The sequence below is a fragment of the Sander lucioperca genome, chromosome 8 (genome assembly GCF_008315115.2).
Source record: "Sander lucioperca isolate FBNREF2018 chromosome 8, SLUC_FBN_1.2, whole genome shotgun sequence".
Taxonomy (NCBI): domain Eukaryota; kingdom Metazoa; phylum Chordata; class Actinopteri; order Perciformes; family Percidae; genus Sander; species Sander lucioperca.
The window spans coordinates 21,519,077-21,546,279 of NC_050180.1; the positions used below are offsets into that span (position 1 = coordinate 21,519,077).

Below are 27,203 nucleotides of genomic sequence, written 5' to 3' on the forward strand. Positions count from 1 at the left end.
ATTAATATCAAGAAGATATTTCCTGAATGAACATAAATACCCTTGTGTGCATTGCCAGTGTTTCTATGTTAGGGAGACATCCATAATGGGCTTTTCCTGACAGACTCGTAAAATAGCTTTTACTGCTTTGAATACCAGGAGAATTGCGGCACTGAGTTTGCATGGACATTTTAAAAGCAGTGCAAGGAATGCAAGTTCTTTAGATGTGCTCTTACCCATCTTGCATGTGAAAACATGCACAGGAAGTTAGAAGTCAATGAATACTGTAATTTAACTGAATTATGTTGACCACATATGCTCCCAGGTAGCAGCATCAGAGGAAGCAGCTCAATCAGTATTGATCTTGACTTGACTCAGATGACTGCCTTGTCTGTGTACCTGACAGAAAAGTAATGATATAAGCCAGCTCAAGCTCACTTGGTAGTTTTATGTTAAACTTGTACAAACTGGAAATAGATTTCTAATTTAAAATGTATTGATAAAAGATATGTTCTTAAATGTTTTGAGTGACATTTTGCATGAGGTCAATGTTAAAGAAATTGTTACTAAAAGTTACTAAAATGTATTTATTTTATTTTTTTTTCTTTTCTAGATGTTTTTCATTTGTAAATGTCAATTCATGGAGTTATATCTTCTCATGCTGCACCAGCCTGCAGTGCTGCTCAGGCTCTAAATCCATAATTTTGCAGAACTTAGTCTGATCCCTAATCATGCCATTGAACACCACTCACCCTCTAGAGACTAATCCTTTTGTTCTGTCAATAAAGGAGCACCTGTTAATAGTGTCTTCAAAACATCATAATTTGAAATGAAGCAGTAAAATTCAAATTGTAAGACAGACCTGACTCCTGAAACTGGGCCTTTCCGACCTCTTTCTTCTTTTTTGTCTGTTTTAACTGTCTTGCATGTGGCTTTGTGTGGCGCCACAGACTCATAAGAGCTGTCTTCACAGAGCCCTACCCAGACCCATTTGTTAAAGGACTAATTGTGAAGATTGCCCCCTCAGATTTCTCTCCTCTCTTTCACCTCGTCCATTTGTTCTCCAGCTCTAAGCCTTGAATGGGACGTTGGTAAAGTAGATGTGAATGTTAAATTAGGCGAAATTAATTAAAGCAAATTACTTTGGAATATGTGACAGTCAGAGGAGACTGTCAGTTGATGACTAAATAGTGAGTGATCAGCTGCTCCTGCTCTTTGAAAGCCACTTAGAAATTTTGATTTATCAGCGTTTTATTAGGGATGTATTACAATAGTTAGAAACTGCCGATTACTTATTTAAGAAAGTAAAAAATGTGTTACGAAATGATTGTGCTTGCTTTAGGCATTTAAACATTTTAATAAATGGACTGACATATAGTCATTCTCATGCATTCATTAACAGTGATTTGTACCAATCATAAGTGGTTTATTAACCACGTGAACCTGTTTTAAACCTCTTGGTTCCTCATTAATATGTACTAAATTCAACAACTGGTATGCATTTTCCATTTTGAAACACAGTGTATTAAAACTGTGCATCATAATTGTTTATAATATATGTATGTTCTTGCAGCTAACAAAATGATTACATTGCATTATGTTTTCTGAGTTCATACAGACACAATAGCAAATTTTCATTCCAATCAGTGCTGAACAGGGAGCTGGCAAATTGGAGCAGCAAAACAATAATTCCACTGATTAGCCCCTTTCTGTGCGGCGTAAGTGAACTGTTTATACTGTGGAGTACCTCTGCAAGAGGAGAGGAACCAAAACAGCCTGATTAGGCAAAGAGTAATTGGATAAGTTCATTTTACCATGAGGACAACGCACAGGATGACAGCTTGCACAAAAGTCTACAGCTTCTGTTGACTCACATGAGTAATAAGGTTTTTTGGTTATCTGTCATTTTTGTTGTTAAGCTTTAATGTTTTAGATGTGACCGATGAGTGATGCTAAATTATAAAAATAGTTTAGTTTAGAAAAAATCAAGAGTGTGTCACATCTTAATCTAGTAGAAGAACAATATATGATATTCTGTGCATGTGGAAGATCATTAGAGGGCTTTATATTGGTTCAGGTAACAATTTAGTGTCCTTTACAGTTAAATAACACTCTGAGCTGGTCTCTGAGGTCTACAGCTATGTGAGGCTGTGCTTTTAGCTAAATGCTAACATCATAATGCAAACATGCTCACAATAACAATGCTAACATGCTGATGTTTAGCACATTGTGTTTACCATCTTACTTTAACGTGTTAGCATGCTAGTTACAGTTCGTCCTATGGAAAACAGAAATGTCTCCAAAATAATATGGCAAGCCAGTTGTCGATACATTTCACTCAAATGTTAAACTTGTGGGGGCACTAGAGAAACGTCAGGGGACCGCCAAAGTTATTACAATTCATTCTCCGGGAACCATGAATGTCTGTACAAAATTTCATGGCAATCAATCCAACACTTGTTATATTTCAGCCTAGACCAAAGTGGTGGACTGTCAGTGCCATCCCTTCAGCCATGCAGCTAAAGAACACTTAGAGATGGTCTCGGGGGAACTGTTTCAGGTTAGTGAAGTATCTGGCTTCATCTGTAGACAACCAGGACATGTATCTGATTAGTGAAGATGCAGGGGATAACTTTACTGTTCAGACTAATATGTCTGATAACTTCATACATAATGTAGCTCTGCAAAGTTTTGCCTGAATCTTAGGTATGTTGTTGCCCATGATGACTAAGCACATACATGAATCATCAATATTTCCGACATGTATCACTGTTAGAACTTGTTGAGAGATGATGTGACAGCCTTGTGATGAATAGTGCGAATCACTTTGGTGACGTTATTATCTCGCAGGGCCTCACCTGTCAACAGACCTTCACTGTTCAGGTGTCAACACATGAATATGGATTGTTGATAACGTTTAGTGACTCCACCATGCACATTCCAAACATAGTGTCCCTCAACACGGCAATACTTTAAACCAAGTCATCATTCACCTGACATCCACTGCCCTGTTGAATGAGATGGCATTCCCATAAGTGCAAAACCTTACGAGTCACTTTTAACTGAGTTACAAAATCAGAATCAGAATCAGAAATACTTTAATAATCCCAGGGGGAAATTATTTGTGTTACAACTCCAGATATACAAAACAACATATACAAACAACATATATTATCCAGACTTTAACATATATATTAAAAACAAATATACAGTAATAATATATTAAAGATCAAAATGTACAGTGTTAATGTGCAAATAGTGTAATAAAAAAGAGAAATGATTGTAATGTTTGAGAGATTACAGAGAGGGGGTGTTCGACTCTCCGAGGGAGGCGTTGTAAAGTTTAATGACCACAGGCAGGAATGATTTCCTGTGGCGCTCAGTGGTGCATCTGGGTAAGAGGAGTGTTCTGCTGAAGGTGCTCCTCTGCTGGGCCAGTGTGTCGTAGAGAGGGTTGTTGTTAAGCCATATTTAAAATCCTATACAGTACTTGTATAAGTCTAGCATGGATTTTCTCCAGTGGTGGAACTACTCAAGTAGTGTACTTGAGTAGTTATATTCCATGCTACTTCTTGAAAATCTTTTAGATAACACAAAACTACGCTTTCTGTTGTACTAAAAACAACAAACTCCTCTCAACTCCTCTCTCCCCATTTGCTATCCTGTCTTCCAGAAAGTCACCTCGATTTCAGAAGGAGACTTCACCATCTTTCCATAACGTAGTCAGACACTTCTAACAATCTGAGCCTGTCAGTTGCAAAAACAAGCACTTTTAGTGGACGTACAGTACATTGACCGTGCGCATTTGCCCTATAGCATTACATTACAGCCCGGTTAGCAGTAGCCAGTTTCAGCGTTCTTGCTCATTACTGGACTAATTTTAAAGATTTTTGTTCACATTAGTCAATTAGACACAAATGCATGGGAAAAATAGAGTCCAGATTAAAAAATACCGAAATTACCCTTTAAATAAAGGATCCAAATACTCCCTCCACCACTGAGGTGTTCTAAAATTGCAAAATGAGTGATCATTTTAAAAAACAAACTGTGCACCAACTGTATTCATTGTAAATGAAAGAACATAGTGCGGTCCACAACAGTTGCCACTGGTAATGTTAAAGTCTGTCACTCTCATGTGACAGATGTACACCCATGTCCCCCTCCCTCCCTCTCTGGAGTATCAGAAGGAGTCCTGAGAGCCGCTGCTGGCTAAATGGCCTGCTTCAGAGCCTCATTACCTAATCACCAGCACAGCCAAGACGCAAATGATTAGGGAAAGACTGTCGTCTGTTGTCTATGAATGTTGACATTTTTCTCTTAAATCGTACTCACTTTTGTTTATTTCTCATATTTTTTTAACTTAATGGCTAATCGTTTTAAGACAGAGTGGTAGAAAATGCATGACTAGACACCCCCTACGTCATGCAGTTTGACACAAGCCTGTTTTGTTGCACTTAAAGCTAATTTTAGTGGAACTTACTTTGACATTGTAAGCTGGTTTCTTACAGTTCTGACACTTGCACACTTAAAGGAAAGATTAAATATATTCCTGAGTATTTTATTGTATTTGTTATGACTTTCCTGTGATTACCACTGTGCTTTTTCATGTGAATGTTCCCCATATTCTCTGCAAAAAGCTAGTGATTTTTTTAGGCGAAATCTAATCACTGTTTCACATTCAATCTCAAGAAGTCAATTTCATTGATTCTGTGGCTCTGATTCTGTTGCTTGTACTATATGTGTTTATGTAAGGCAGTGGTGTTGTTGTTGCTGCTGAAAAAAATTCTATACTGATGCTCTCTCTGTGTGTTTGTGCTGAAGGTGCTTTTGAGGATGAGGATATCATCCATGTTGAGGGGACAGTGGACCCAGTGAGGGATATGGAGATCATCCATGAGGAGCTGAGGCTAAAGGATGAGGAGATGATCGGCCCTATTATTGACAAGCTTGAGAAGACGGCCATTAGAGGCGGTGACAAGAAACTCAAACCAGAATACGTGAGTCAATGTCCCAGCAGGCCCTCTGCTCCCCCTTACAACAAGGCACAAATAATAACCCTCCCACACACATGGCCAACGAGAAAAAAAGTATGTTTTTTTAATCTCCCTCCAATAGGTCTCACCCCTCCCCCTGCCCCATTTTTTTCCCTTTCTTGGATTGAAAGTGATCAGGGGTCAGGGGTTTTCTGCTGTAGAAATCGTTAATAGAGAGTTACTTATTCAGCTGCTGACCCTGGGTCACAGCACTGGGCTAATGAAAGTGTTTCCACACCGCTCTTTTCATCTTAAGTAATACTCAAATCATGGCACAGCTCTTGCTCATGCTTATACACCTACAGCAGCTCAGGAAAATGTATAAGGCCATACAGTGGGTGACACGTATGCCAATACCTCGCTATGAATACCGTAAATGTTTAGAATATTCTTGACAGAGGATTGCCCAGTTATATGCAGTGAGGTGCAGGGCCAAATGCAGGGTAAGATCGGGAAAAAAAATCCACATCCTGGATGTCAGATCAAAATGTATGTGGATGCACACTCATTCAGATTGTCATATTGTTAAGGTAATGAGGCTGAGCAGCCAACGTTAGCAACGATTTGGTTGTAAATGTCTCATGATGCCCCTCCAGCATCGGAGCAGGATAGGATGGGCTAGCACGCGAGGGGATCTGGCCTTTCACTTGAAGCGGCATGCCCAATTTCAGGCCCCGACACACCAAGGCTCTGACCACTCATTACACTAACGAGAGGGGCTTTTTCACCTGCTGCAGAGGCCCCATGTTTGGTTGGTTCCCCTCAGACTAACCCCTTTTACAGCCAACAGCACTTCCCCACACCCCTGTAGCCCCACAGACAGGAGCCATTCAGGCTAGGCAGGTGGCCGCTTACACACATAATTGCAAACAATTTTGGGCAATGAATAAAAATGATACATTACTTCAAATTACGTCAAAGGTTGTGCACACGTCGGCAAGTGAAATCTATAGAAGACCTCTTTAGATGGCAAAGAATGGTGCTTATCAAAGGCTGCAGCAAGCTTTTAGATGGGAGGGATTGTGTGATTGTCTCACAGGCTGTGCCTGGCGTTTGACATGCTCAGCTGTGCACAGACACATATACATGTTTATGTAAGCATCTATAGCCAGAACATGTGCATCAAGACTACGTTTAAAAAAATGTACATTTAAAAGAAACAATAGTGCTTGTATTTTCTTCTGTAGAGCCACAACATGGTATTAAATAATGGGGAATTCTGTGTAGATTTTGATTACTTCCCCAGATTTTCCTCTTTGCTGAGATGTCATTTCCATTGTTGCACTCACTTTCCTATAAGCTCTACAGGTTTTTATGTGGCCTGAAATTCCATGAGCAACAACTGCTTTTATCTTGCTTGCAGTAAATTTAAAGAATTATTTTACCATTTACATATCTGCTTATTGTCACATAGTATACCTGATATGATTCAAGATGACACATTCACACTTATAGAGCTGGTTTAGTGGACACAATAGTATAATGTCCTAAAAGTTCTACATTCGTTTTTTAAACATAATCTTTCACATTTTTATTCTGTCAGTGGAGGTGAAAAAAAAATAAATAAGTGATTTGTTATATGAGAAAAAAAATATTAAAATGATGTGAAATTCTGGAGTAAATATGATAAAACCACACAAATATCTATGTTGCATATAGTAGCTTCTTTCAGAGAAATGTAGGCAGTGTAGGGAATGTCCTGTATATTATTACTGCTAAACAAGATATAAACACTACCTTACCATATCACTCTGAGAAAGAATTAATGTATATATTAGTTTTTAATATGCGGTATAGTGTAATACCTTGTGCACAGGATAACGAATATTTGAATAGTTGAATATTTGTGGTTTGTGACACAAATGAAACATAAAGTGTTTTGAGGGCATCTTGCTTCTTTCTTCTATGTACTTCCTGCTGAAAGAGGACGTTGGGGAAAGACAAAACACATACAGTAAGGGGATGATTAATATTGTAAACTAAAAAGGATATCTGTTAGCGAAAGGATTGCTGTTCTATCAGATACTAGTTGGGGGATTTATGGAGAAAAAAAACTGTGAAGGTTTTATTGGTTTGAGTTTTCATACTGCTGCAGATCACAGCTGAATATATTAAGAAAATGTGATTTTGTAAGAAAATAAAATCAGAAATTTGGAATTTATTATAAAATAGTATATTGTGGTTCCAATTTGCTGTCAGGGTGAAAACCTCACTGAATATTCCATTGTGAGTTTCAGCTAAATTTATGTGCATGCTGCAGCACAGGGCTCATATGTATGCGTTGTTATAAAGATTTAAATAAATTTTTCCGGTGCTGTGTTTACAAGAACAATGTTTCATTGCTTTTGTCCGTGTGAATCCTCAAAATCCCTATCCTTACAAAACAATAATAAGAAGCCGGCCCACCAGCGGCGCTTCATGGTGGCAGGCATATGTGTTTGACCCCTGTGGGACCTATATGCCTTTTATTAACACCTGCCTGTTAGAGGAGCGCTGCACGGCGGCTGCGAGCTGATGAGGGAAACCTGGAGCGGGTTCAGCCTGTGTCACTGGCCGTTTGCTGTTTCCATTTCACAGATGATTAATCTCTCTGTGAAGACTTGGGACGGCGCGGGCGGAGTGTATGCAGCTCTTCCTGCGCTCTATCCCGCTGGCTGCACTCTGGCTGCCTGACTAAAAGGCCTTTAGAATTCCTGTGGAGAGAGATGTGCAGAGAGTGAATGCAGCTGGCTGGGGGTCAGTGTGTGGAGCTTTTTCTGCCATTGTGTAATTGAGGCTCTGGCAGGATTTTTTTCCTCAGTTCTTTCAAAAGGGAGTGTGATTGTGAAGTGCTGCAAGGGTTTGGGGAGGGAAAAGGAGGTAGGGGAGTGTTGCAGGGGGTGGGGGAGTTTTTATACGAAGGGGGAGGTCAAGTTGACAGGAACAAAAAGAATGTGTTCCGCTAATTTCTTTGGGGCTGGATCAACAATAATAGGCTCAATTTCTTTATTACAAATTTTATAACTACCTCCCTCCCATTTTCCCACCCTTTTCCGCTTCCAGATCCTGTCAAGACCCAGTCTTGCCTGTGGTCTCAACCCACAAGTACCTCAGCAATGAATGTTGCATACATAGCTGGAAATGCTCAATATTTTCTCCAGAAGAAACAGTGAATGATACCTCACTAGTGCTTATTCAGTATATAACTACATTCTGCAAAGTGCCTGAGGAAGGACCAATAATTTACACCTAACTAACCAAGTTCCAATTAGTTTCCAGCTATTGCCAATTCAGTCTCCTCTCTCTTTTCTTTTCATTAAACAGTCCCGATGGAATATTGATGTTCAAAACTGCGACTTTAAGCGAGACACCCCAGAAGGCATTTTGTCATGATTTAAAGGAGGGAAGGGGGCCCTGTGCATGCCATCCCTGTCAAAGCCAGGCCACTCCTGCTTGAATGCGAGCACAGCCATTGTTCATTTTGGCATCAGGATGCCATGCATTTAGGAAATAATTACCCCATACCCTGCTGGGTTTATATTCTTTTTCATCTCCTTTAATGGCTTCTTGTTCATTCTCTTTAAACCCCAAACAGGACGTTATGTGCAAAATCAAGAGCTGGGTAATGGATAAAAAGAAACACGTCCGCTACTATCACGATTGGAACGACAAGGAGGTAAGCCTTTGATGTTACAGTCAAATTTATTAATGTGATTTATCTTGGTAATCTTTTCATTTGATCTAAAAGTACAACTGCTGTTTCCTCCTCTTTTTTCCATTTTCCATTTGTGCAAATCACAAGTTAATATTATGCAGTCTTTTGTTGGTTGTATTTTGACATTACTTTTGTACAAGCTAATGACATCTGGCCGTGCTGATCTTCATTTAGAGGCTTTATAGTCACTCCCCACAGCGCCTATACACCAGACCCTAATTTGATTTGGCTTCAATCTGTTTGTGCTGTTTTCAAAGGCTACTTTGGAAAGTTTGGATTCTCAGTACTTGCCCTTTCTGTCTTTGTCACAGATCGAAGTGTTGAACAAATACTTGTTTTTGACATCCAAACCAATGATTTACCTCGTTAACCTCTCTGAGAAAGACTACATCAGGAAAAAGAACAAATGGTAAGTGCTTCGAAGAAAGGCGGGAGCCGACTCATTGCACTTATTAATCATCACCAAAGAGCTTTCCTTCTACTTATGTACAGAGTTACATTGATTTCTACTAACTTTGATTTAATCTGCATTTCAGCTATAAAACGTGTGTCTGCATGCGTCTGCGTATGCGTGTGCTAGAGTGTGAGAAGTGAGTGTGAGTTGGCCTCGCTGATCCACTGACTGCGGTCTCCTGCTGACAGAAACGCTCGTATCTTTGTGAGAGGATCTGCCTAGAGGTGGCACTAAGTAAGCTCTAATACAACATCCAGCTCTGCAAACCCCAACCAGACTCTGCACTTCATTAAGCACATACAAGGACATACACATATATGGTCCCCATTTTCCATCCAAATTTGTCATATCATATGGAAGGCTTTAAAGGACTAAAATCAAACATTCAAAGCCAAACAAGCAATTAATATCATCTGGAGAGAGCCAATAAATCATAAGGATAACACGGTTGGAATATTATACTATGTAAAAATGTTTCGCTCCAAACATTTGGTTTTGTCTGTACATGTTGTTGCTCAAGTAGTTTTACCAGCATCACTTTACAGCCATACAATTCCCACACATCACAATAACAACTGAAGAAAAATGGCATATGCACTTTATACGTGCAAGATTATTAATAATGTGAACTTACTGAGGATGACCATAAATGCACTAAATATACTTCTTATACTCTGTCAAAAACACTTTGTATAGTAATGTTGTCACAATGTGGCCACAGGGAGAGCAGATCTAGAAGGTTGCTGTTAGACATCCATTATATCTGAATGGGCTACTTTTCCACACCACAGCCATTTTGTCAATAACACTAACTTGTGGATTGCTATGGCACTTTTCCAATTGCCCTCTAGGCTTATGGTGTCAGTTTGTACAAAATTTGTTTTTAGTGCTTTGCTTGGCAGCGTTGTATTACAAGTGAAGTTGTTTACCTATGACTGTTTGTTAAAATGTTCCTGACATGAAATTATGAGTTTCAGACAGAAGGAGGGGGAAGATAACTCATAAATCAAATGATTCATAGCATGTGGAACATCTGTCATCAGTAGTAGGAAGAGTTTTTTTTTTTTCATGTTGCGTGTGTGTGCCTTTTTTTTTAACTATGTCAAACGCAATAAATCTTCAGCATTTTAAACAGCCAAACAGTAGTGCTCAGGTGTCCTGAGGGCGCCACGATGAACAATGCTGACATCAAAGTGTTGATGTTTGACAAGTGATGAGTCACTTCCCTTGTCCAGAGAGGGGCTCACACCTGTATGGAGATGATTACAGGTAGATCTAGCTGGCTCTAATTGTACAATAAATGCTGCTCTCAGCCCTAATGGCAGCTAGTCTGCAGCAGAGACGCCAGACTGCCATTTGGCTGTCGCCATGCTCCCGTGTTTTTCCACCAGCACAGTTGAGATGATGATACGGTTAAGGACTATTCAAAGCAAACAGCAAGACAAACTGCAATCTCAGCTTTAATGTGTGGAGGAAAAGAGGGCGAATCCTGGAATGAGGCAAACAAGCCAATCTCATCCGTGTCTCTCAGGACATCCATTCAGGCCATTTCACAGGTTTTTTTCAAGTACTCTTTTATATTCTCAGTGTTTTGTTCAGTGCATGCTGCCAGTCAGGCTTTATGTTTATGTTAATAATTTTAGCAGCATGCTCCACCGAACATTATTTTATGGGTTGAATGTATGTAAGTTAATTGATATTATTACAGACACTTAATTGCAGGTACACACAATTGATTATTGCAGTAATGCTTTGCTTTTTGTCTCACATGGTAGAATACAGCAGTTTTATCAAACTTTTTGAGCCTCTATGAACAGTCCATTGTTAACTAAGATCATCCTGTTTGGAGTGTGGGAACCACATACCAAGCTGCCATTGTTTAGACAAGAATACACAGTATTAGCTTTAGCAAGGCATCATTAATGGAGGGATCAGACGAGGAGCAAGGCCTCCTTTCATCCCCAGGTTCTCTGCTGGAGACAGTACATCATTTACTGTTGAGAGGAGCACATGGCTCCAATCCTATACAGTCTATGTGTATGTGTATGAGAATGCGTACATGTGCATGTTTGAAGTCTGTTTCAGAGGCGACTCCATGCTCATTTGGATGCTGGCGTAATTGCGGTGTGGAGATCAAAGGTTCGCTGGCCGAGTGATGTTCCAGAGGAGACTTTACCACACAACCCTCTCCTCTGTGCAGAGGGGGCCGCCTGCTGCTCACCGCTCCCCTCTCCCCTCTAACCATGCACTGCCCCCTGCACATCCCCGCTCGTAAAAAATGATTAAGGCCGCATTTGTCATGTGTTTATGACTGAGAGGCATTGCGTGATAGGGAATGGCATCTACAAGAGTCTATCAAGAGGCTTTCTCCTCTTTCCTCGGCGTCAGTGAGCTGCCTGGAAGACTTTTTCTCTGTGCCACATAGTTTGTGTGTTAGAGAGTCATTAGAGCACTGTTGATGATGTGGTGGCTGCAGCCTGCCCAGTGTTAGCGTGTTTTCACTTGTCAGTTAAGTTATTGTTTATTTTACAAGCTTGTGGTCTCGTCATCTTTATCAGTCTTTATTTCTTTTAATATATTTGATATCAGATATTTATTCAATCCTCCTCAGAGAACTAAGAGCAGTCACATTTTGGAATGGTAAAAAAGCACAGTTGAGAATAATCCAGATATGCTGTGATGTGTTTCTTTCTTGTCATTTCTTTTTCTATTTTTTTCTTATTCTTTTGGACAATGTGCATTAAAGTAAATTGGTGCCTCTTAAGTAGATGAGTTGACCTTTAAAGAAACCAGCCAGCGTGACCTGTCTGTGAGTGCCTCTGCCGTGTGGGTTCTCCTGGTGAGTGTAAGAACTGCAGGGTACCATTGCTTGGAGCTTTTATTAAGTGTGTGTGTGTGTGTGTGTGTGTGTGTGTGTGTGTGTGTGTGTGTGTGTGTGTGTGTGTGTGTGTGTGTGTGTGTGTGTGTGTGCGTGCGTGCGTGCGTGCGTGCGTGCGTGCGTGCGTGCGTGCGTGCGTGCGTGCGTGCGTGCGTGCGTGCGTGCGTGTGTGCGTGCTTCTTTCTTTAGTCTGTATAGATGTTCCTTGAGTCTTATTATTGCACTCCTTTTTACGTATTGAATACTTCATCTCTTTGAACATTATTTGTGTGTGTGTTTTACATTAGGTACCTCTGTCTTTATGTTTGGGAAACCACAACTGAAATAGTTACATGCCACAGCTGCTCTTCCAGTCAGCCTTTTTAATCATCTTTTCTTTCCTGCCACAAAGGCATAGATTGATCTTTCATAATTAATTCCCCACATATTTGTCTGACATGGTGTAATTCAGAAAATCACATGCCATGCGTGTACTCTCATCAGCCATTTCTGACTATGATGTTGAAAAGACAGCTTGTGTCTGGACAACAATCAGTGTGTCTCGCCACTTCAGGAGACTTGTGATCAACAAGTCCTTGTCCGGTTTGATCTCTGGAAAAAGGCTTGCTTCATGTTAAAGTGTTGTTAAGCAAGACCCTGTCTCAAGCCCTGTCTACTTTACTCATAAGTTAGAAGATACAGTTAGCGATATTCTGTATTTTTCCTTATTGTCAAGAAATCTCACGAAAAGACCCAACCCAACATTTTGTCTTTAGTGCTCCATTTTTAAAAATATGATTTTTTTTCATGTATGCTCTTACGCGGAGCTGCCTTGTGTTCTTTTGTTTTGCATATTCTGATTGCTGTGTAATGATATTTATCCATTTTCATCCCTTCCCTCCTTTAAAACCAACAATGAATTGATCCTATTATAAAGTATTGCCTGTGTAGCCAAAGCTTGCTGCGTCTTATTCCTCTGTGCCATAGAGCTCCACTATTAAAAACACTTTGATGAGCCACACCGTTGCACTGGGTGACATGTTCCTTTGTTATAATGAACATCGAACACTCTAGTTTATTTTGGATCAATCCCACATTCACTGTCGTAAATACTCACTAGCAGACAAAATGTGTAGCCTATCAATCCGCGGCTGAAAATACAACAACAAATGCACTGTGTACTCTTGCTTGAGTTATGGTTGCTAAAAACTACAGTGCCCAGCCATTTCAGGAAATCATTAAGCATATTTAAAGAATCAAACTATATATTTGTGACCCATTTTCATAGGGATTTTTGACAATAAGAAAAATATGGAATAACATCAGCGTAATCCTAAACCTCTGGTGAAGTCTCACTGCAGTGACTAATGCAGTGAAAACACGAGCTGACATCTTTGGTGCTATAATAAAAAGGAGAAGAAAATATCTTTGCTGAGTCTGATACTATAGTTGGCCTGTAGGAGGAGCTTTTTTTGTTTAAGATTATTTTTTTTGGGCTTTTCTGCCTTTAATGGATAGGACAGCTAGGTGAGAAAGGGGAGGAAGACATGCAAGAAATCATCACAGGTCAGATTTGAACCCTGGACCTCTGCGTCAAGGCATAAACCTCTATGTTTATGTGCGCCTGCTCTACCCACTGAGTCAACCCGGCCACACTGTAGGAGGAGCTTTGACAATTAAAGTAAAGGAAGCCCTGACAGCATGTCAGTTGTCTTGAGAGCTCATACAGTACCTATTTCCCCCTCAAGCCTTCTCCAAACAGATCATGTAAATCCTTCATCTGCTCAGCTTTAGTGTTGCCTTGTATTTTGTTACATGCATTTTTTTGGTTTTGAAGAAGCCAAGTAATAACTTAAAAATGCATTTTCTTTTTTGTGTGATCATTTTTGACAAACAGCCAGCCATTTTTGAGTACCCGTCAAGATTCAAAGACCGAAGAAAAACTGAGATGGGGGGAGACTATTATGATTCACTGGAAGCCACTCCATGAAAGCTGTCTCTGCAGTCGACTTCAGCTACTCCAAACCATAATTCCCATAAACACAACTGAAACTTTATTGAGTGCAAAACCACTGACTCCATACAAGTTTTTAGGAACTACTATCTGGGGAGTTAGAGTTCCTTTTTCAAAGCTGTGAGGGAGATACACAATCACTTGCTCCTTTTTTTATTTTTGTGCACAATCCATTTATCGTGTGGGATCCTGAAAAACACTTCCCCATGGTAAGATGTGTACCCTACTACCCACAGTCAGTCCTAATGGATGCCTTTAGCTAGCTTTCAATGGGAGAAAACAACAGGAGAGGCTATATAGTAAAACTATAACAGATGGTGCTAATAAAGTCCTGTTGGTCCAGTTTGCCTGGTTATTGACTGTCCCTAGCCCAGGTAATGAAAGGACACTGTTGACATGTCAGCCCGTTGTCTTTGTTGTGTCCTGGTGGCGAAGACACAGCGCTGTTGTTGTAGCTAATGAGACAGACCCTAAACTTGAGACTAAAAGAGACATTTACTGTTCTTGTTTGTTCTTTAACGACCCTGCAAGAAATGAGTTTGCTCTCCAAAATGCAATAGCGATTGTCACTTTCCCCTCATTTATCATGCTTAAGCCAAGTACACTAATGCTGAGTGAATCTCCTGCAGTTCGTGTACTGTATGTAGACACCTCTGTAGCAGTGCAACATGCTCGCTTTCTTCTGAAGGCGCCCTGGGAATTGTTTTCCTGCAAAGCCAATGTTTGGCATTGCAGACATAAAAAGAAATGTCTGTGAGTTTCAAGTCTGTCTAATGATACATTTTGATAGCTTTGGCTTTGTTGAGCTGTGCTTTTTATTATCATTGTGATAAGGTTAAGCCTGAACACACATCCCACAGTGAGTTGCCTGCGGTCTCGGCAGCTCTAATGAGACAAATAAATGAATTTAGTGTTGCCACATACAGCTCCTAAATGCTTATTATCAGGATTATTGTTGAAATGTTATGAATGGGGGAGGAAAAAAATATGTGGGATTGGAAGGGGACATGATTGGCTGATGTTACATATGTCCTTGATTACCTTCCTTCTGCTTTTATTCTAATAAGTGGCATTCTTTGTACTCCCTAGGACAGCTAGACAGTCTGACACACGATGAGAATAAATATTGCATGTGGTAGACATTAAGCTGTCATCCTGGGGGAAAAAAAGAGATGGAGAAATCCGTGTGGTGTTCTTCGGCGCTACACTTTGCCTGCTCTTGTCACGATTGTCACATCTTGATGACTCCCCCCACTCTACCACAGCCCCCTTATTTTCTCTCGCCCAGTCAACTGCTGTGAATGACAGCATGGATACCCCATATAGAGAATTATTTTGGGTGATTTTGAATGTACTCCTTTGGGTTACTGTTTGAATTTCAAATGTTTGCCTTTTTGTCACCCCCCTCTCACAAATACCCTTAAACAAGGCCATAGCTTTGATAATGTGTTCTCAACAACCATCGTAAACTAGGGGAGATGGGTTTTTAGGGTTTTATCTATCATGTGCAAACATTTAAAGTCACAAGTCTTGTCTTTAAAAAATTTAATGGGTGTAGTTATCAAAGAAAAAGTTGTTCAAAAAAGCTTGTTACCAGCACAGCCTCGAGGTTTGTTTAAGATATGATGTGAGATGATGCTCTTAATTAAAGCTGCTCCCATTGTGCCTGCGCTGGGTTCTGTTTCCTCCAGCCTGTGTGATTTCTTTGAAGGCTGAAAGAAGTTCACAGTATTGGAGATTGTGTGTGTGTGTGTGTGTGTGTGTGTGTGTGTGTGTGTGTGTGTGTGTGTGTGTGTGTGTGAGATCTCCTTCTCAGAGACTGATGTGTAATGCCTTTCAATCCAGCCATGGCCATAGGGAGCAGAGAGCGTCTGCACTCTTGTTGCTCAGGAGCTCACCGCTGGGAGGATGAAAAGCTTCCCACAGAGCCCCCAACTTCCAAGCCTCAAAAGCCACCATGAGCTCATACCTCTCATATCTGTCTCCCTTCACAGAGGAAGGAAGAAGGAGGGGGTTTGTATGTGCTGTGTTGCGCAGCATCCTAACTCTCTAGGATGCTCGTCCCTGCAACTGGGGACCAGCAAAACAGAAGGGACCCCAGGTTTATGACTTGATGAGTCTGTGCCTGGCATATAAGCCAGCAGCTGCCAGTAACACATATGGCTGGTTGGGGCGGCCCCAGCGCCCTTTGCCTTGGTACTGTGTGCAGCTGAGGTGCCATTGCTGTAACTGGGCACACCTGGCCAGTGTTCTTAAATTAGCTAAACCTGCCTGCCCAGACGCCTGTCGCTGATCTCTTCATCACTCACCAGGTTGGGTGTGTCAGTGATGAAGCTATGGTGGATGCAGGTAGTGGATTATTCTCTAGTTTCGTCACCATTCAATTGCATTTGAAAGGAGTACTCAAACTGGAGGTGATGGCCCACCTTTTACAGGCTTACCTGGCTAAGCGCTGCTAATAAAGCCAACCTGTATGAATGTATGTCAGACACAGGCCCAAGTCATTGTCTCAGGTAGCTGCCCCTGTACTTTAGAAACTCCCATTGTTTTCCCCTCCTGAGCCTTTTAAGCAGATCAAAGCTGTGACAAAGCCCAGGGAAGCCCCAGGCATCGAGAAACACAGGAATTATTCCCCCCTTAGGATTCCCACACAAAAAGACAAATAGACTAGCCCCAGAGGGTGGCCCCCTGCGGGACATCTCCATTCAGAGCCAGCCTGTTGTGGAAGCTCCAATTGTTTTTGTTTTTTTACCCTCATTTTACATTGTGCTTTAAATTGGATGTATTGTAAATACAACATGCATCAAATCTTAAGCTTAGAACAAATATGGCATATTTATCTAGGTGTAAGATAAACAGATATTGCTTTATAGTGCCTTGTTTTTTATCAGTTAACATAAACAAACAAAAAAATGTTTTAGATTTGCAAAAGTTTGAATAGAGAACTATTTTTCTCTTTGAATCGAGAGCAGCAGGAAGAGCACAAACATGGCTTGTTCCTTAGCTTTGTTTGAGCCTTCAAGCTGGTGAATGATTAGCAGAAATAATGTCCCTGTCACCCTTAATCACATTAAAACGTGGTTAACATTTAATTTTCCCCACTTGATATGCAAAAATTTCCACTTGGTTTGCAGCAAAGGCCATTGGAATTCCATTATAAAAAGAATAAAAATTTCAGGCATCATTTGTTCAGAGAGGGATATCAAGACCAGAAAGTGCTGAATCTTTCTATTAGCGAGCAGTGAGAGATGGCACTCAGTGCTGGGACATAATGGGAGACTGACAAGACACACACACACACACACACACAATCTCGCTCACAGATTTCTTTTTCTTTTTGTAGCTTAGACTTGTAAAACCCTTCTAAATGTTTTACATGAACAAATATATTATTTATATTATGGAAGTTCACAAATCCACATAGAGTATTTCCAATTTTCAAAGATGAGGATGCTGCATTAAAAAGTCAATTTTAAAGAGAGGAGATACTGATATTATGCCATTGTGCGGATTTAACTGTTAACAGTCCTTGATGTATAGAAAACACTTTGATTTTCTCTGAAATACAGATTTACATGAAGACCCTTATGATTTAGAATTTCTTGAATGCCTGAAAGATAATAAAAAAAACATCTGCAGCATGTTTTACATAAACATTTCCCAATTTACACATGCACATACAATTTCAGACAAATAATTGGAAAGGACATAAATACAAATTGCAAAGTGGCATCAGTAGACAGCGGTGAAGTTGACACAATCGGTTTTGGGAGCCATGTTGACGGAGCATCAAAGCTCTTAATTGACAGTACGTTGTTTCTGGAATTGAGGGAAGGGGGAGTTTCATGTTCTTGTGGCAAGGTGTTTGTCTGGTCCTGTGTCACTCAGTGCAAGGACCCAGAGACCCCCATGCTCATTTGCTGCTCACGTTCTCTGTCTCGCCTTCGCATTATTAAAATCACCCCTCAGCCTTCTACCAAGAGCCTTTTTGTTACTTGGCTGGCTTGGCTCAGCTCTGTCAAGTCTTCACCAATTACAGTCTCAGGTACAATGGTCTATTCAAAGGATCACAGCCCTTGACTGGTGTGGAGAGAGTGATTTGTGAATCATTATTCAGCCGCCTGTAGAGTACGCAATACCTGAGGAATGCAAATAATGTGCCACCAAATAGACAGCTGTGCTGCTAAAAGTGACAAACTACAGCTGTTATTATCTCAGGTTGGATTTTTTTCCCCTATTGGAGCGCCCGCCATCTCCTTTTTCAGCTTTTTTGGCTTTGACTAAATGTGTTTTATTTTTCTGTCTTTTATTGGTGAGACATTGGCGACTACCTTATTGCGGTGGCAGTCAAACGTCAGCTCCACATGGAAATATTAGGTTACTGCTCTTAATAGATGTGCATCTGAACAGACAAAGTAGCATATGAGGTATTTCGAATTTACCCTGTAGTGTTATTCTAGCTTGTTGGGAAAAACACCCAATCAAAGCAAAAACTGGGCTCTCCCTGTCATATATTGTATATTGATAATCATTGGAGCAGTGATATGGTGCTGTAGGTGATAAAGCAGGGACATTGTTATTGGAATAGATGTGGTATTGAGGTGGTCGGTCCCTCCCAGTCTTTGATTCTTATGGGCTTTAAACAGGAAACTAGCATTACAGATAATGACAGGGACCCTTTAGAATCAATCCAGCCTAGGAGCTCTGTCAGGGCCACCGTGTGAAAATGGATTTCTGTGATGCTGTTTTTTGAGACCTGTCCAATCCCAGCCTTAGAGCTTGTGGTTCTAATCTCATAATTGCCCTAACCCCTTGTATTGTCCTGACTGAGAGTTACCATTAAGTGTGAAGCTATCTTTGTCCTGCAATGTCAGGTGTCCTGCTGCACTGGAAGACAATAAGAAAGAAAACACTCAGGTGGTAAAGAGAATGACAAAGGCATTTATGAGTAAGGAGACACTTAGCGGTTCGTTTTTTCTTCTCCTTCATGGCATTATGGTACATGTTTAGCTGGGGTGAATAAACTGTCTGTTATAGTAAATATTAAGCAAAAGCTATGAACTGGATGGAAAGTTACTAGTACATGTACTCAATTACAGTACTTAAGTACAATTCTGAGGTACTAGAATTTCCATATTGTACTACTTGATATTTCTACTCCATAGGTTTCAGAGGGAAATGTTGTACTTTTTACTCCAATACATTTATTTTACAGCTACAGTTACTTTGCAGATTATTTTTCATACTAAAGATATGATCAGCTTCTAAAACATGAGGCATGGTCCTCTTACAATTAGTTAAGTATTGTCTTACAATACTTAATTTGTAATGAAGTCCTTTTAATCTTATTCACTAATACAAATCAACTTTTTTTCAAGTATTTTCTCAAATCATGTTTCATTTTTCACATTTCCAGTCCATTTCTTTACCGCATACAAAATCATCTTTGTGGATCTATGCCCTTTCGTATAAGCACATGTCAAGTGAAAATGTTTAGTTGAAAACTTTTATGGAAACAAAGTCAAAATCCTTATAAGAAATGCCACCTTTGGGGCGCCTGGGTAGCTCGCCTGGGTAGCTCACCTGGTGGAGCGGGCGCCTATATGCAGAGGTTCGCTTCTCAATGCGGCGGCCGTGGGTTCGGTTCTGACCTGCGGCCCTTTGCTGCATGTCATTCCCCCTCTCTCTCCCCTTTCAAGTCTAAGCTGTTCTATACAAATAAGGGCCTAAAATGCCCAAAAAATAATCTTAAAAAAAGAAAAAGAAATGCCACCTTTGGACTGCAGTCTCCTGCAAACACTCGTTTGTTCAGCTGCTCTCATGAATATGAATATACCAGCAGATAACAAATACTTTCATGTTAATCAAGTCCTCCAACTGGTTTTGTGGCTGCTGATTTTTACCAGGTTGGTGAAAATCAAGGAGTGGGTGGACAGTCATGACCCCGGAGCCATGGTCATCCCCTTCAGCAGCGCCCTGGAGAGCCAGCTACAGGACAAGAGTGAAGAGGAGAGGCAGCAGCACTGCACAGAGCACAAGACGCAGAGGTTAATTAGCATTCAGTCTCCCCACACTTTATTATCAGCTGTGTCCTCCATGCACTCCTTTAATTGCATGTGCTGATAGAATAATAAATGGCAGAGTAATTACCATTATAAAGCAAAGGATTCCTCTTCTTACTGAACAACTCAGTCAAAGGGTTTTCCTCTAAATTAAGTTTTTAACTGTCATCTGTCATCTGTAGGTATAATTATAACTTGGGCATTTTGGGTGTATTGTTCTCGTGTGAAAACCTCTATGGAGAGAAAAATTGTGACAGCAGATGTTTTTTTTTTTCTCTTGGTGCAGAACGAGGCATCGGGTTGAATTCTTAAAATTTCTAAATGAGTCTACAAGCTTTCTAATTAATCAAAGAAACCATTGGAGAGTTGAATGTCTTATGTGAAACAAAGTGACCCATCTTATTCACTTAATGAGTATATATTGAAATGAATGGGGCCTTGCCACTGAAGTGAACTTTGTCTCGGCATCAGTGGCAATAAATAATACTTAAACAGTTCAGACCCCTCGATTTAAACTGAAATTTCTTTCCACCAGCGCCCTGAGCAAAATCATCAAGGCAGGCTACGCAGCCCTGCTGCTGGAGTACTTCTTCACTGCTGGACCAGATGAGGTCCGTGCATGGACCATTCGGGTAAGAGCCTGCTGCCTGCTGTACACACCCACACACACACACACACACACACACACACACACACACACACACACACACACAAATGAACGAATACACACAGTGTCCCACGTTCCACCCTGCTGGCACCCTCACTGATATCACACACTTTCAACTTTGTCATGGTTGTGCTTTAGCTAGTCATTACAGGCCAAGGATAACTTCAATTACTGGTGAGCTGCTGAACAGTGAAAGTGGGGGCTACATTGATTGAGGAGGGCAACAATTGATTTTGCCCATTACGTCCATGAGAATGTTTCCATCCTGTGCAGATCTGCCTGCCCTCCTCCTGCCGCTGGAGATAAGGAGCCTGTGCATTGTGCCTGCCTAATCTGTGTGACGGAGGTTGTCTGTGCCAAAATTGATGTCGCTTTTCATTCGACTGTTTGTGGGCCTTGCAGGGGGCTCCTCCTCCCTGTGTGTTTCAGTTTACTGAGCCCGGCCGGCCAAGAGCTTTGTGCAACAGGATCACAGGATTTACATCAATACAGATGCTGGCTTTGCATGCTGGTACTGTGTAAAGAAATATGTTTTTCTTCTTGAGAAAATAGAGGGATAGAGGGCAGATATAATATGGTATTTCACTGGTCAGGAGTTACACATTATAGGTTCATGTAGACATTAAAAAACAGTGCAGTGTCACTTTTTGAGAAACATTTTGAAAACTAAAGATTTGGGTTGTATCCTGTCGTACGTAATCATCCATTTGAAATCAAACTTTTCACTTTTTTACTTTCAATCCCATAATCATAACTTGGATGACCATTTTCAAAAAACATTGCAATTTTCCACAATGACATCTATTCAAAGAACTTGTTGCCAAGCAGATCATTAAGGCTTTATTCCCTGAATGTGAGCTACTTCAGCTTTCACATTTGAATAGCAAATAATCAGGAAATTCTCCAGGTTGTGTCTGTGCAATTTCTTTGTTGAATAGGCTGCTACAAACTACGTTTATTTACAAGCAGCAATGAGAGAAAAGCAGTGGGTTATCATTGCAGATACTGCTTTTAAATTCTCTAAAATTGACATTATGTTTTAACTTACAGGGCACGAGAAGCTGTTTTTGTGTTGGGCATTATATATCTTCGACAGGACACAACCGTTTTTACAAGATGTTTAAAAAGCCAATAGATCTTTTTAAGCTCTCTACCTGTTTTCTTGTTATTCTCTTCAAAAGTAAAGAACTTTTAAGAACAAGCATCCGGTTGAAAAATATCTATAGATAATGATACATCAATTTTAGTGGTCTTAGTGGTGGATGGATGAACATCATTACAGCTTATTTTATTATAAACTAGATAATCACCACCAAATCAAACATTTTACTGTAGACAATTTCATTTAATTTTCCTGAAGTGCAAAATAGATTGATGTATAAAGGAGCCCCACCTCTGAGGTAAACACGGCGGGACAACACTAGCTGGAATATGAGCTCTGAGTCTGAACACCAATTATAGATCCAGGGATTTGACACTAAAACAAAGCACAAGAAAAAAAAAAATTTGTTTCACTATAAATCCCTTTTGACATGTGTTAAACTTCATTTCCAGCTATTATATCGTAGGACATTTCCAGTCTTTTGGTGTTGGAAGGTCAAAATATGAATAACAGATCTCTATGTTGCCAAACTGCCAAACTGTGTTTATGTTTCAGGTTTAGAGTCAATATGTAGTGACAATACAGGAATTCATCACATCATCTGATATTTTGGTGTTATGTTGCAAAACGTAACAAAATACAGACTCAGTAACCCATACTGTGTTTTCTTTTTTAAAGATTATTTCAGGGTGTTGTTTTTATTACTTTGTTTACAAAGAAGAGAAACAGGAAGTTAAGAAAGCAAGAGAAACAAACCCCTTCTGGTCAGATATGAACACAGGACATCACAGTTATACAGTATTAGCCTCAGATCTCCTGCCAACAGGACGCCCCATGCTGAAAAATATTCATATTTTGATCAGAAATGCAAATTTTATTTCTGTGCAGCAAATTGTCCGTATTCTTTTGCCACTGACTGGATCAGATAATTATTTAGTGCTGTACTTCACATGAATATGAAACTTCTATTTAAGAAACAGACCCCTTCAAAAAGACTAATTTGATTATTATTTGAATTATATGAATATTAAATGTAATGTTGCAAATTATATGAAACATGTCCACGCAAGTTTGTTAACAGAAACCATTTGGTAAATGTTTTTAAGATGGCTTCTCAGACTGTACAGGCCAGAGGGGAAGGTGAGCTCACTTCCTTTTTCTTTTCTTTTTTTACACAGGACACATTACATTTTAGTCAGGTGACATCACCGGGTTTATGCACACACTCGTCTCAGCATGTCCTCGCTATTTACAAAAAAAGTCGTGAAACACTTCAAAGGCATCCTCAAAAACACGCTTGTCCTCGTCGACATAACTGATTATATCCAGCCTTGATTGTGTTTGAGGGGCATTTAGTCAGGTAAGCATCAGTGAGTAACTATATTAAGCCAATACATCTTGCATTGTAAAAACTACACTCAGTAATGTCGTGTTCCTAAGTCCTTTAACATGCTTTATTAGGCAGCCTCGAGGTGACCATTATCTATCAGCCTGCTCTGCATAGCTCTTAACTAGGACAATGTGGATCTCTTGTAATGCTCCATATGAAGAAAAAAAAATCCCTCCCTTAATCTATTTTTCTCCAGATAGACAAACCTTGATGCTGATTAATGGTAGTTAAACTCACAAGCACTCCGTCAATGAGATTGCAAAGAGATGGTAATGTATTAGAGTCATTAAATACGCATCATTCTTTTGGCATGAAATATGTTGACCCCAACCTGATTATATACATAATTAAAACTGCTCAACAGTTCCTGAGCACAGAGCTGCAGAGCAGAGAGAGAGAGAGAGAGAGAGAGCGAGCAGGTCGACAGGCAGGAGTCATAATGATACACAGCATCCACGTCACTTATTTGGGTCATTTGTCATTTCCGCCTTGCATTATTTCAGTGCATATAAATTGCACATTTTATCAGTCACCATTTGTGTGTCTTATAGAGTTTTAAAGAGTATTCAAGGTACAAAGAATTTATAAAGCTATTAAATTGTTATTTGGTGTTTTGTGAATTGGCATCTGAAATAGCTTTAGGGGCACCTCTAAATTAATGTTTTGGATATAAAATCATCATTCAAAGACATTTTTACATTATTGAAGGTTTGAAATGAATTTCAGTGACCAAACTCTGCTGTGCCAAAATAGTAAGGCCTAAAGCAATGAGGCCTATACCACCCTGGCCTCTCACTGCAACACTGGGTCTTCTTGCTATCATGACCAGAGAGCCGAGCAGCGACCCACAATGAGGCAAGATTGCTTGGACAGAAATCAATACCACCACGGAATGGGAATCAGAAGGCATTGATAGCAGTGCTGGGTCCTTATCGGTGTCCAGACTGCCCTAGCAGAGCACAGCCGAGTGGAAAGCTGTCCAGAAATCAGGACTGAGGCAAGAATACCCTGACTGAAAACACCTCCAAGTGATGCTCACAACGCTATCACCCTATCAAACACCATGTCGCTCGCATGCTGTAATCCATCTTCTCCAAACAATTCATTTGTCCTCTCTTTTCCTTCCTCGTGACAGAAAGGAACTAAGGCTCCACAGGCTGCGGGGAAGATCCACACCGACTTTGAGAAGGGCTTCATTATGGCAGAAGTAATGAAATTCCAGGATTTTAAAGAGGAAGGCAGTGAGAGCGCTGTCAAGGTGAGCAGTCAGGGTGCCAGAGGAGATGAGGGGAAGTCTCCTGTGATCAGTGGAGTTGACAGTCACCACACAGCTCCTACTGAAAACTGCTCTTCACCTTTACTCAGGGGAAGAAATTACTGCACACACTCCAGCACCACTCCTGACAAGCCGACTGATTCTGGCTCTAAACACTGCCATTCTGCTCCAGCTGTGCATATCTTTATCACAATGTGTCTTAACTGGTTGATGGCAGCTCTTGCTCGTGGCTCAGCACAGTCGCTCAGAGGTAGCACTTCGTCACCTCACCAGGCATTTATCAGATCTATAGAGTGCGCTGTTAGCTTAGAGCTCTCTGTTGCCAAATCCCCAATCCACTGTAGGCATGTGACAGTGATATAAAGCGGCAAGTTAAATAAAGTGTGAAATTCCTCAAATAAGGCCTGTTTCATGGATGGGTAGCACAGAAATGTAACATGCATATCTTATTTTCATGATGGCCAGTGTTTGTTTTTCACCTTTTAACTGTAGTGTGGGTTGTTGTCAAATGTAATAACTGATTTCATGGTGAATTTGTAAAGACAATAACTGGGCGCCAATTACAGCAAGTACTTTGCAAAATACTTCTCCTTTCTACTACAAATGTTTTAGTTTTGGCATTCATTTTGTTTCTTTTTAGCAAACTGCAATTGAAGGTACATAGTTAATAATCCTTTAATCAACGCTGTAGGATGCCTTTTATATCAAAGATGCTCTTTTTTATACTTTAATTTCTGTACAGACAACAAATTGAATCCTCAGTTAATTAAATGAAAGCAGAAGTGACTTAAACCTCGCTATGTGTGACATTTGTGTGACAGCAGCAGTAAAGTAAGCCATGATGTTACAGTCTCACTATTGCATCATCAACTCCATGTGCCCATTTACAGACTCAACTAATGTAATTATGGTGACACACAGGACGTGCAGAGACCAGTGTGGAAAGGAAGCACTATGAAAACATTTAAATCTCTTTATTATTCAAGCCTTTTTAATAAGTATTTAGAATTTAATGCAGCAGCAGTGTATTGTCCACACCCATCGTAAGCTGCAAACAGAGGGTGAAACATGTGAGTCTCTGGAGAGTTCCACCATTGTTATCCGAGGTTGAGATCTGAGTGTCAGGTCCTTACTGCATGCTCTCTTACTAATCCCTTTTTGGGCCTCATAAGAACATGGAGCGTTTCTGACTGTGACATTAAAGTCTGTCCTATTTAATGCCAGTTGTGGGAATAGGCTGTCTGAATAGGGCCAGTTTACGGGGATATCACATTATTAGTAATCATATCTGCTTAAGCCAAGCTTGCTGCTCCAGATGGCTGCTTTCAAGTGCAAATGAACCAGTTAGACGTGTCTGGTTTAATACATACTCAGGAATCACAAATAGACATTGATTTTTTTTCCTGTCTCCCTCTCCATCCAGTGTTTCTGGTGGTATTGAGCTTGGATTAAATGGTCTCCTGAGCCTTTAAAGGGACATTGATTTATCTAATTAATTGTGCGCTGTGCAGAACCAGAATGCATAAACCTGTCCGTATTAGCACTTCAAGTCAATTATTTTTGAGTTTGCCGGGAAGGAGAACAAACACTTACTGTATACAAAAGAAATGTTAGAACTTATTTTGTTTCCTTGAGAAGTTTGATAGTGCTGTAATCAAAGACTTATTAACATTTTGTGCTCGTGCACATGAAACTGAAATGGGCAGAAGAATTATTTATTATTTATTAATTATTTACCTAGTGTGTGTGTGTGTGTGTGTGTGTGTGAAGAAAACATGGATGTGTGTGTGTGTGTGTGTGTGTGTGCGTGCGCGTGCATGCGAGCGAGCGAGAGCGAAAGGGCGAGAATATGACATTTGCAATTGGAGTAAAGTAAAGTATTTGTAGGTGATAAAATAGATTGTATACTGAACTATTATTTCCAATTATTATTCACAATGTGCTCTATTGTTAATTAGTTTTTTCTTTGTTATCTTACAGGCGGCAGGGAAATACAGACAACAGGGGAGAAACTACGTTGTTGAAGATGGAGACATCATTTTTTTCAAGTTCAACGCACCAAATGCACCAAAGAAAAAGTGACACAAGAACAATCTATTTGTTTACGTAACTGACTTGTGCTTGTTACCCCCTTTTTCTCTTTGGCCTGATACCCACTGCCACATTCACTTTCTGTAGGATCAAATCCCCCCTCTGATCCAAAGCACAGGTTCAGTAAACTCTGACAGCTTTGCTATTTAAGATCAGGATCGGCCCCCACTTCAAATCGTAGCAGCATTTGAAGGAGCATATTACTCTCCAGATACCTCATTAATCTCCATCACGGGTGCCAGCACTGACACAGCTGACAGCAGGGACAATGCCACCTGCTCTTCTCCCCCTTCTGCAGATAATGCATGTTTTACAGTAGCCCAGATGTCTACACTCAATAAAACATTTGACAAAACCAGTCTGTGTGTGTTTTGGGATGTCTGTATTGAGTGGGAAGCTGCATGGGGATGGTGATAGCGGTCCTGCCGACCACTGATTAGAGAATTAAAAAACACAGCTGACATTGACTGTAGCATAGAGGGGACAATTATAATTAAATCTGTTAAGTGATGCTGATTTTAGAAGGGCACATGCAGGTGTTTCGGCCAAAAGAACTGGTCAGTTTAAATGACTATTTGTAAAGT

General features: G+C 40.3%; 1 protein-coding gene across 2 annotated transcripts in view; it reads left to right on the forward strand.

The window, feature by feature from the left end:
• LOC116048374 (obg-like ATPase 1) overlaps nucleotides 1-26,977 on the forward strand; it is a 54,300-nt gene extending 27,323 nt beyond the window's left edge. For both annotated transcript variants that reach the window (XM_036003883.1, XM_031297472.2), the window contains 7 exons: nucleotides 4,801-4,976; nucleotides 8,587-8,667; nucleotides 9,018-9,115; nucleotides 19,938-20,078; nucleotides 20,629-20,725; nucleotides 24,388-24,510; nucleotides 26,509-26,977. In XM_036003883.1, coding sequence (XP_035859776.1) covers nucleotides 4,801-4,976; nucleotides 8,587-8,667; nucleotides 9,018-9,115; nucleotides 19,938-20,078; nucleotides 20,629-20,725; nucleotides 24,388-24,510; nucleotides 26,509-26,610 — 818 coding nt within the window. In that variant the 3' untranslated portion in view covers nucleotides 26,611-26,977. The remainder of the gene's footprint in view (nucleotides 1-4,800; nucleotides 4,977-8,586; nucleotides 8,668-9,017; nucleotides 9,116-19,937; nucleotides 20,079-20,628; nucleotides 20,726-24,387; nucleotides 24,511-26,508) is intronic.
• Nucleotides 26,978-27,203: the final 226 nt, after the last annotated feature.